A 12,215-nucleotide genomic window follows, 5' to 3' on the forward strand; every position below is an offset into this window, starting at 1 on the left:
ACAAGCATTAAAAGAAGAAAGACTGTCACACATTAAAAGAAATCATACATGGCTGCTTTGTAACATTTATTTCTTAACCTTCCTTCTCTGTAGGACTTCTGCATCTCTCTCTCTCAACAAAATAATTCTTATAAAAGAATTCAGGAAACCAATGGTACGCCACTGTAAGATAGTTTATACAGAAACACGTGTAATATTTATATGTACTTTTTTGTAAGAGCAGACTACACAGGCCTCACATACTGTATCAAGCCAACTTAATACAGAGCTGCCAACTTACCCATTAATAGACTGGAAAAGCTTTTCATACTCTTCCTTTGTAAGATCAGGCCTGAAAATGAGAAAACCGGTAACAAAACATTTATTTCCCAAACCTAAGAAAACCTTCAGGCTCTAAAGGAAGTTACCACATTAATTTTTAAAAGCCAGATGAAAAAATAATTCTTAAATTGTAGATAACATTACCACTCTACCTTCCTAGAGGAGTCTTTTCAAACTGCATAGTCGCATAATTACATCCTTGTTTTGCTAATCAGAGGAGTAAGCATGTTTTTCTGTGGTCTAATATAATTTAATAATGTGATGTATTTGTATGCAGAATATTAAAGGCCATGAGACTTGGAGATACAGGGAACAAACTGATGGTTGCCAGACAGGAGGGGGCTGGGAGGCTGCGTGAGAAAGTGTACAAATTGCCATACATACAAAGAGTCACAGGGATGGAAAGTACAGCACAGGGAACAGAGTCAATAATATTGTAGTAACTATACATGGTGTCAGATAGGCACTAACTAGGCTTATCGGGGATCACCTCTAAGTTATACAGATGCTTAATCACTATGTTGTATACTTGGAACTAATATAATATTGTATGTATCCATGATAGTTAAAAATAAAAAAAATATTTTTTAAAAAAGGGATTTAAGCACCAGAAATATCTCTGCTAGCCAATTAGTATTTTTTGTAAAGTCTAAATAAGGAGATTTATTAACATGCCTATCTGAACTGCAGGCAGCTTCAGCAGATAAAAACAATGCATAGAGAAGCCACGTCCCTGACTCGTCCCACCCTCGCCACCAGCTGCAAAGGTCTGCGGACTGCTGTGTGTCCAAAAGTCAGAATAGTTGAGCACTAGGGACAGACTACCCACACATCACTGCAGACTGGCCTAATCTGCCCAGGCAATGACTCTGATGGTCCTTCCCCAAACACCTTGTGAAGACTTCCTAACCAATCACTGTGTTACTGATGATTTTATCTCCTTCTCCAGAAAAGACAGAGGGGAGTAATCTGTGACAATTGGTTACCACCTTTAATTAAGTCACAGCAAGGTGGATTGTCTCTTCTAGAAGGTCAAACAAAATGCAATGAGGAAAGAGGGCATCCTGTTCATGAAATCCCTCCATTTGGCAGTCTTGTGGTTCTGTAAAAGAATCGTAAGGCATAATTCCCTCCCACTCTGCCACAGAAGTAGGTTGATGATCAAACATCAACTACAGTCCATTTTGGCCCTAGGGAAGTTTTAGGGGGAGTCAGAGCACCTCTGACATTAATAAGTAGATACCTCTGATGCCCTGAACTTGACTGTGCTAAGCCAGTAAACCCGTCTGAGCTCTCCTCTAAGTCCAAATGAACGCTGCAAGATCAGCTCTGTTTGAAATTTAGAGTAATCCTTCTGGCAGAGAGCCACAGAGCAGTGGATGACATTGCAAAGGTGCTTGCCACCCTTTTACATGGAGGAATGATGGGCAGTGGCCTTGACCTGGGAAGTGACAGGGGGGAGAAATGTGAGTTTGCCTGTTCCCACTATTTTGCCAGTTCAATCTGCCCAAATTGTGCCAATGGAAAAGGGAATCATTCAGGGTCCAGAATCTTCCCTGTGGATATTTAAACCAGGATGGGCAGCCACCACCATCAGGAAACAATGGATTTGGGTCACTCAGCTGCATCCCCAGGGACTCCTGACAGCTAGCCACACAGGCCAGTTTCATTCATTTCATTAATTCTGAATAAATGTCTCCCACATTGTCCATGACTGAATTTCTGACCCCCTGCTAATCACTATTAAGGGCCTTCATTATTGAATGTTGGCGGAAGAGGTTGTCACAAACTCAAGTGCCTCAGAGACCTGCCAGGGAAAACCATAGGTTTGAACACAGATGTGATTTGCATTTGTCAGACTTTCTTGAAGCAAAAGAACCTCTCAATAATTCACTCTCTCTTCAACTAGAAGAACAGTTGAAGCCTGGTAATGATGACAAATGACACAGCATGAAAAGGAGTGACAGGCATGGTTGCCACTGAAGAGCACTTGCTCCATTTCAAATCAGCTCCAGACAACTTTCTTTTAAAAAAGGAGAGGGAGAGACCAGAAATTCAGGCTTTTATGAAGTCTTCTGATTTGTAAATGATTAAAATGTTTTAAAATGCTGCATGAACAAAACACATTTTTGAACCAAAAGCAGCCCAGGGGGGCGCCACATGCCGCCTCTCGGGGAGGATGCTCTGTGGGTCCCCGAGTCCCAAGGAGGAATTTCTGATAGCCTGAGAGCACCAGGCACCTGAGAGTGAGGTAGCAGAAAAAAGGCAGAAGGAGACCACAGACAAGCTGTTCTGCCTGTTCTAGAGTTTTGCCTACATCTCCCATCCTCCTCCTTTTCCCTTCTAAACTGCAGCAGTTGGCTCCCAGCATCCAAAATGCAGAAATGAGCCCCGCATTATCAGTGCGATCCTCTGTCTCATTCTACATCAGGATTCCTTTGCAGGTTACCCTGGGAATTTAGCTGCCACATATTACATTGTTTTGATAGGATCATATGGTTCTAATTCTTAGCAATTCACTTAAAATGAACCCAAGCTAAAAATTAACCTCTATATTGACAGTCACATTTTCAGTGTCTCTGTCATACATATCAGTATTTGGTGAATCACTTATGTCAAAACTCCCCCAGTTTCAAAACTTCTGTCTTTCCTGTCTATCCCCCGCCCCCATGTCCTTTTTTTCAATCATTCATTAACTTGGGCTGATTTTTATTTTCTTGAATAACATTTACCTATCAATCCCATAACCACTGATCTAAGACAAGCCCTCATCACTCCACAGTTAACCTACTGCAACAATCTCTGAACTGGAACACCTGCCTTCTGTCTCTCCTACCTCCCATCCATGCTATGCTATTGGCCCTCATGTCCTAAAAGAACGGCTTGCGTAAAATGCTTCCTCAGCTCTAAAACTCTGGCGTTACCTCGGTTCCAAATAAGATTTCCTTTGAAAAATCAGATCTGCTACTAAAGAATTAAAGACAAATGTCAAAAGCAAATGTTCATCTTGGGGTAGAGACTGTTAAATGCAAACAAACAAGCAAGAAGACAATCTTACGAAGCGAAACATAAAACCACTTTGTGGTGTAATTCTCTAAAGTGTAGCACTTGCATTTTGATTATTCATGTCCCATTTTGACGATATTTTTGGTTATAGTTTTCTTAATGCAGAATTATTTACAAAAGCATGTTGCCCTGAGCAAAAAGCTACATTTTGTGTATGAAATCACCTATAATGGATTAGATGGTGGTGCTGGAAGCTTTTAAAATACACTTACTTTGGATGATATTATTAATACTTATAAGGTTTTGTTTGTTAAAAAAAACCCACTTTTTTCCAAATCAATATATGACATTAATCATTTTATTCTTAATAGGCCATTATATCAGAAAACTAATACAGCCCTTTTAAAACTACAATACGTGTGATTGACACTGAAGCAACACTGCTGTGTTAGTCATTTACAAATTTTTAAAATAGAGTGTGAAGGTATTTCAAAAGTCATCTTCTAAACTCCCTTCATGCCCTAAGGGTAGCTTTATCCTAATATTATAGAATAAAGCTGGTAAAGTTGAAGATTCTTTTATTCCATTACTTTCATAATGCCTGATAAGGACCGCCTTTTGGGGGGTAAAGGAAACTATCTCTTCTTCTCTATCTGACAGATACGACATATCTCTAATGGTGTTATAGATGAACATCACTTCATACTTTAAACAATGTAGCGAGAGACTCTGAGCATCAGATCTGTGGCAAAAATCACATGCTATGCTACCACACTTAAATGATGCAATCAAAAGAGAAAGCATTAATTTTAGAGTTAAAAGCTAATTTTAGAAGTAAAACAGTTTTTATTTATATAGTATAAAAATATTGAATCATACCTTATTGGTACAACTCTTGCACCTGCAGATTCCAGATACTTTATATAGGATGCAGCAATATAGTATTTTCCCAGCTTTTTCATTTCCTTAGTACGGCAACCTTGCATTAATATGCCTAAATTACAAAAAAAAGTGGGAAGAAAGAAAAAAAGAGAAGCTTCAATCAATTTCCTTTTTCCCCCACTCAGAAACTGAAAGATACCACGGTAAAAATATCACTACAGTTGTTACCCCTTATCCAAGATTTACCTTTGTGAAGTTTTAGCTACCCACGGTCAACCATGGCCTGGAAACATTAAATGGAAAATTCTAAAAATAAACAATTTATAAGTTTTATACTGCCTACTGTTCTGAGAAGTGTGCTGAAATCTCACACTGTCCTACCTCATCCCGCCCCAGACCTGAGTCCATCCCTCAGTCCAGCATCTCCAAGCTGTAGATGCTCCCTGACCACCTAGTCACTTAACAGCCGTCTCAGCTGGTAGATCCCTGTATAGTCTTGCAGGACCTGTGTTCAGGTAATGCTTACTTTACCTAATAATGGCCCCAAAATGCGAGAACAGTGCTGGCAATTCAAACACGGCCAAGGGAAGCTCTGAAGAGCTTCCTTAAGTAAAAACAAAGCTGAGGGGAGTACAAAACGATATTCTGAGAGATACCACATTCACGTAATTCCTATTAAAGCACACATGGACTCCTAAATATGGATTTGAACTGCATGGGTCCACTCATATATATGGATTTTTTTCAAGAAATATACACTCGGCCCTCTGTATCCTCACACTCACAGATTCAACCAACCACGGGTCAAAAACAGTATTTTTAATCCAGGGTTGGGAAGCCACAGATACAAAGGGTTAATTTAAGTTACACGTGAATTTTCAACTGCATGGGACAACTGTATTGTTTATAACTGTTCTATTTTATTATGAATTGTTGTTGCCAATCTCTTACTGGGCCTAACTTTAAATAAAATATATATATATTTTATATATATATATATATATATATATATGAAAAATACATAGTTTATATAGGGTTCAGTACTATGCACAGTTTCAGGTATCTGCTGGGGGTCTTATAATGTGTCTCCCATGGATACAAGGGGACTACTGTGCTTTATTCACTTAATTCACAGAATTAAATATGAAGCTTCTCCTGCAAGTACACCCACAGACTTTAGAAAAGAAGTAGTGGAGGCCAATCTGAGTTTTAAGTAGCCTCCTCTCTCTACCCTCATCCAGGAGGCTAAATAAGCCTCCAAAACAGGTTTACAATAGCACCAGCCTTTTCACACAGCTTTAGACTTAAAATGGATCTCAGTACATACAGATCCTTAAATCTAGTAGGAGGCCTCTCCCTTGTCCCATACACTCAAAGACACACTGTTTCCTCAATAACAAAGCAAGACAAGAAATATCTTCCACCCACATCTCTCCAACATCATCAGTAAATCTACCTCAGTCCAAGCAGCATCCCTCCAAGCTATTACAATAGCTTCTTAAAAGGTCCCTCTACATTCCTTCTTAAACAACTCCCACCATCTCCAACCAGTTCCTATGGAAAGAAATCTGATCATATCAACATTCATTCAATATTCATCCATTCATTCACTTATATGTGAATCATATTATATATCAGGCACTGACTAGGTGTTGCAGACATATTAGTGAATAAAACAAAAATCACTGTCCTGTGAGCTTTAATGATAGTGTGTGTGAGGGAATGGAGAGAAAATGAACGAGACAAAAAAGGTAAAATATATAGTGTGTTGGCTGGTGGTAAGTGCTAGGGAGAAAAGTAATGCAGAGGAAGAAAGTGTGCATTTGGGGGTAGGAGGTGTCCCATGTGTAGGCGAGAAGAATGTCTCTCAAATATGCTTGCCAGATCCTTAAGAAGGTAGAACATGACATTTGATCCAGGACTTCAGGATGGTGAAGTAACTAGCCAAATGCAGCTGTCTGGAGCAAGAGAGATCCAGGGTGAGGAAACAGCACGTGCAAAGGCTCTGAGTCAGCTATGTGCCTGCCACATTGCAAGGAGTCTGAAAGACCAAAGCCCTGTGTGAGCAAGGGGAAAAAAGCAACACAAAATGAGATCATAGAAAATGAGAGATAACAAATTGGCAGGGTGTACCTCCTTGCTTAAGCACTCCCATGGCTTCTGAAACTTTTCATAAACATTACCAGACCCTATGTGTGCTCTGCCCCACCTATCTCCCTGGCTGCCTCTTATAACTGAAACCTCATCCTCATCCGAGTGCTCAGTCACATCAAAACACGTTTATCCCAAGAGTATACCTGTGCCTATACCGATCACTACTCCACCATTTGGAACACTTTCAATGACTCTGTAGGCCACACGAGACATTGTTTCCGTATTCCCAACTTCTTACAACAGCTGACATTTTATCAGGCACTGCGCTAACATAGACCAAAGGCCAAAATGTCTTCAAACTGTTTTAATCCCTGTGGATAGGTAGGATCACCTTCATTACAGAAAATAAATTTTGGTAGGGAAAGATTTAGGGAGTGTCACAGGACATGGAGGGATACAGGACAGGCAAGGATCAGCGGCCACAAAGGAGGCTTGGGACATGTGAACACAGGTACCAGAAAGGAGAAAAATACATACATGAGAGACAGCAGGTAAGTTCCACCAACTTATCCCGTTTCATTGCCCACACATACTCACTTTTCTGTCTTGGGCAAAGAGCTCAGGCTATATTCCCAGCCCCTCAAAATATAACCAAAACGTCACCTGTACTTTAAAGCCATCTCACAACTTTTGTGGCTTCCTTGTTTTTGAATAATTTGTACTTCCTAACTTAATACTTTGCACATAGTAGGTGTTCACTGAACTATGTTGTCTTAATGGATTGGGATGCTCAAAAGCCTACTCACTTTTTCTATATTTGACCCTGGATGACTACTGTTTCTAGGAAAAGGAAAGGAAATTCCCTCCTCTTTCCTTATTTCCTCCTCTCTGCACCCACAATTTCCAGCACACTACATAGAATTATATTTTGAGTTAATTCTCCTTGGAGAATCTAACTTCTATTTTAAATAGCTAAGAAATAAGGCATTCTAATTTCCAAATATTGATACACAACCCATTTGAAAACTGGGCACTACCAATATAAATGAAAACATTCTCATCTACTTCATATTTAGTTACAAAATACACTGCGCCGCTTAGTGAAGAAAAAAAAACAGTATAAATGGTATAATATTTAAGCTACAATAAAACCAGTCTTAACTGTCAACATAAATTATGTCTGGCAAATTTTAATTCCAGGTTCACTTCCCCTGGGTAGCTTTCCCCTGCCCTGTCTCAAATGTCTGTTATGGCAATTCAAACGGATTTTACTCTTTTTAAATCATAAATTTGTTGAAAATGAAAACTTACATGCTTCATTTTAACACCAAACAGAATGGACATTAGCATCATACTAGCCACTGCTGCCCTCCACTGCTCAAGATGACAAAGTCCAAGGTACATACCATAATTCCTTGGTATCTGGTCAACTCGACTTTTATATGTACAATGCATTGTATCTCGAAATACGCCCTAAAAGTGAAAGCCTAATGAATATAATGCATGCACACAATTTGTTTAATTAGTAGAAATTCCTCACGGTGTACAAAGAAAAAAATCCTCAAGGTTCTTCAGAGCCTCCTCCTCCCTCCCAACTTTAAAGCCATATCAAATCACTGAGGCAAGCTACGTTTCAGCACGACCCAAACCGTGTCTCAGCGCGCTTCTCGAGCAGTGCATGTGGGTACACAGCGCACCCCAATTCCTAGGTGTTTCCCACCCGACACACGGCTGGAGCTCCCAGCTGGAGGCGCCAAGGACTACACCGGCCCGCGCCCCTCCTTCTTACCGATGATGGGCTTCTCGGCCTTGGAGGGAGAGGAAGTAGACAACGGGGGGCTCGCGGACACGCATAGCAGCAGGCCCAGCACGGATAGCAGGCGGCCGAGGTTCGCCATGGCGCTGGCAGCCTCCCGCCGCCTTTCAAAGACTCTACGGGCGGGTCGCAGGCAGCTGCCACGACAAGTCCTAGGGGCCCCTCGTGCGTCCGGCTGGGGTGGCGCTCCACCGCGGGGTCCTATGGGAAATGCAGTTCCCGGAGCGCGTGCACCGCAGCTGTGATGCGGGGGCGCGCGCGGCTCACTGGCCAGCGGCTCAGGGGGCGCGGTCGCCACGCCTGCTGCGCGGACAGGAACTATTCCAGAGATCCAACGACCCACACCAGCTCCGCAAACCTTGCGAGGCCAGGAATACTGCTGGCTGGGCACGGGGTGGTCTCCGCGTCCTCAGATCTTCCCATTCAACAGTGAATCGATGTGATGAGGTCACCCACAACTAAGCTGGGTCGGTCGCCCAGGCCAAGGATCCTTCTAAAAGGATCCTTGGTCCTGGCCGGACCCTGACTGGTAACTGGGCATCAGGGGAGGCTGGAGAGAGATTCTACAAAGTGTCTGAGACCTTTGCGCCAAGTGCAGCTCCTGCCCAAAAGGCCAGAGCTTTGTCGTTAGCAACGCTGACTGCTGCATGGACACTCCAGAGTTCGATGTAAGGAAGGATAGGCAGTGACTTCGGAAGTGATTTCCACATCCTGCTATTTCTTTTCAGGGTCCAGGCATCTGGAGGAAAGAAGCTCCGTCGTCGACGGGAAAGTAGATGGCCCTGCACGTGTTCCAAGGAGCATGGCCTCACTTCAGAACTGGGTCAAGGAGGGACCCACTCCTGGTATCCCCTGCAAAGTGGCCAGTCCAGACCAAGCCCTTAAAAGATGCTTACTGACGTCACTGTTAGCACCAACCACAGACTTTGTCCTATAAATGGGAGGCAGACATGACAGCTTTGGTTCCAGTTCATTAAAAGTATTTTGAGGGTTCCGTTTAAACTTTTAAGAGATTTGGAATCACTCTTTTCATGGGGAGTAGGAAACTTTTTCTCTCAGTGTGTGAAAACCTAAATGTATAGATATGGATAGTATTAGGTGGAAGTTTCCACCAATAAGGCCCCAAATAAATTCAGAATAAAATTGAAGAAGTGAATTTGAAAATCTACTCAACCACTGTGAAGTACTGAAGATGCAAAAATGAATTAGACAATGCCTTTTTCACAAGAAGTTTACGGTTCAGTAAGGAAAAAAGATAGAAAGAGAACATGACTTATAAAAAGAATAAGAGCATAGTTTTGGCATGTTTCAAGAAGAGTGAATGTAGTAAGTAGTCTGGTTTGACAAGAAAATAATGCTGCTGCAGAAGTGTGTGGTTAGAGACAAGGCCAAAGAATGTGTGATGAAAGATATTGTGAAAGGCCTTACCTAATCGGCTGGTTTTGAATGTAATCAGACACGGAGCCTTTATAAATAGGAATTTGAGATTATGGAGGTCAAATCCACATAGGAAAAATTAAATTATTACCTGGTATTATACACAAAAATAAACTTCACGTGAGTGTGAAAGGCAAAATAATATACTTTGATAAGAAAATACAGAAGTATATATTCATGACTTTGGTAGTCAAAGGATTAAAAATACAAATGTTAGTGGAAAAGTGATAGATTTAATGATATAATTTTAAAACTTCTATGTAACTTTAAGCAAATTAAAAGTAAGGCACAAACTTGGAAAATATGTTTACAAAATATAGAATTTCAAAAGTGTTCATTTCTAAAAGGAACTCTAGTACACTGTTGTTGGGAATGCAAACTGGTGCAGCCACTGTGGGAAACAGCATGAAATTTCCTCAAAAAACTAAAAATGGAACTGTCCTGCAATACAGCAATCCCACTGCTGGGACTATACCCTAAGAATCCTGAAATGCCAGTTCCAAAGAACCTATGCACCCCAATGTTCATAGCAGCATTATTTACAATAGCCAAGTGCTGGAAGCAACCTAACTGCCCATCAGTAAATGATTTAAAAACTGTGGTACATTTACACAATGGAATACTATGCAGAAAGAGAGAAGGAATCCCTACCCTTCGTGACAGCAAGGATGGAACTGCAGAGCAGTATGCTAAATGGTATAAGCCAGGTTGTGACAAATAAATACCATATGATATCACCTATGAGTGGAACTTGATCAACAAAACAAATGAGCAAAATAGAACCAGAGACATTGAAATAAAGAACAAACTGACAGTGACTAAAGGGGAGGATAATGGAGAAAAGAAGGGGGAGGGGCAAACAAAGGAATGTGAATAGAGGACTCCTGGGCAAGGACAATGGGAGGGCTGACTATGGGAATTGGGGGGACTGGGTTGCAATGAGCAATGGGGAAAATGGCAGGGCAACTGTACTGAACAACAATAATTTTTCAAGTGTTCTTTTCTAGAATATGCAAAAAACTAAGAAGACACAACAACCCAATATGAAAATGGGAATAGAATATGAAAAGACAAAACAAACCACCTAGTCATCAGGAAAATGCACATTAAGATAAGATAATATCCATCAGATTGGCAAAAGTATAAGCCATGGTTTACACTTTACAATCTGATGGATAGGTCATGTCCATCAGATTGACAAAAGTATAAAACTTGATTATAACAAGGGTGTAGAAAAATGAAAACTTTTGACATTGGTGGTAGAATTGTAAATTATACAACTATTTTTAGAGCAATTAGGCAACTTTTGTTAAAAGTGCACATGTTCTGTAACTCAGCACCTTTTGGTATATATAGGTATCACCCTAGAGAAATACTTGCATGTGTGAATGAATTTATGCAGGAATATTCTTTGCAGAATTTTTTGTAATAGTGAAATACTAAATGCAATGTAAATGACCATCAATAAGAGAATGAATAAATAAGCTGTACAATTAATAGACTATTAGAAAACATGGAAATGAAATAATTGGAACTGCTTATCAACAGAGATACAGTTCTATTAATAAGAGATACAGAGGTAAGTTATGCTTGGAGAGAGGATAATGTCAACTGCTTAAACTAGAATCCCTCCACACATCTTCAAAAAACCACTAGATGTAAAAGGAGTACAAATGAAATTGCACATGATCCATGCCTTAGCAATAATAGGAAACAGAGGACACCACAAATATCAAATAACTAGAAAATTGATAAGTATCACATTGCAACAAAGATTCCTCCACTGCTGGAAGCCTAAATACTGAGAGTTGGAGAGGCAAGTCTTCAGAGAATCTTTGATAAAGAGAAAAGGAGAGGGGAACATATAGACAAAGTACAGGCAAAAATCAAACCCTGAAAGAAAAAAGTCAAACATTAAGCGCTAAAATACTGAACATAGTCTGGACCTAGGTAGGTTATAGTACTAATGATAGGAAAGAGGCTTAAAAATGGGACCAGAATTGGCAGCTTCAGATAAGTATTCCTTCTAAGGAAGAATCAACTTCATTGACAAAGGAGTAGTGTCTATTAAAGATATGGCACTGAAAGGAAAGAAGGGTACAAGGGAAAAATTAAAGATCCTGTAAGAGACAAAAGTCATGCCAGCCACCCCTCCTCATCCTTGTATATACCACTAACACTACAAAAACATTCCAAGACTTTGCACTTCACTATACTGACAGAATAAAACACAGTTTTTAATGAAGAAGGGGTCCACAAAAGGCCTATTTTGAAAAAAATCAAATCAATGCAATACAAAAGTATTTCAAGAAGAAAACAGACAAGGTGAATTAAAAACTTTTACCTAATGGAAATGTTCCCTCAAAAAAATAAATAAAAAGTTCCAAATTAAAATTAAATATCCTCAAACAAGCATAGGATAAATATGTGTGTATGCATATACCTACCAAATACATATCAGAACTTCAAAACCTAAGAACAGAAATGGACAATGAGAGGAAGGAATGTCACAGATGGTGATAAAATCAGAAAACAATTTGAAGGAAAAGACAAAACAATCTCAGAAATGAAGGCTAGATTACCACTGTCTGTCCAAGACAGAAAATATCCAAGGGGAATATTGATAAAAATCAATGAATAAGGGAAATAAACAATCAAG

General features: G+C 40.1%; 1 protein-coding gene across 1 annotated transcript in view; it reads right to left on the bottom strand.

Annotated features, from left to right (window-relative positions):
* GGH (gamma-glutamyl hydrolase) overlaps nucleotides 1–8,318 on the bottom strand; it is a 28,733-nt gene extending 20,415 nt beyond the window's left edge. Inside the window, exons 1-3 of the mRNA XM_028533908.2 lie at nucleotides 8,093–8,318; nucleotides 4,207–4,321; nucleotides 281–331 (exon numbers count right to left, since the gene is read on the bottom strand). Coding sequence (XP_028389709.1) covers nucleotides 281–331; nucleotides 4,207–4,321; nucleotides 8,093–8,201 — 275 coding nt within the window. The 5' untranslated portion in view covers nucleotides 8,202–8,318. The remainder of the gene's footprint in view (nucleotides 1–280; nucleotides 332–4,206; nucleotides 4,322–8,092) is intronic.
* Between the last annotated feature and the right edge of the window lie 3,897 nt (nucleotides 8,319–12,215).

Source organism: Phyllostomus discolor, chromosome 7 (genome assembly GCF_004126475.2).
Source record: "Phyllostomus discolor isolate MPI-MPIP mPhyDis1 chromosome 7, mPhyDis1.pri.v3, whole genome shotgun sequence".
NCBI lineage: Eukaryota > Metazoa > Chordata > Mammalia > Chiroptera > Phyllostomidae > Phyllostomus > Phyllostomus discolor.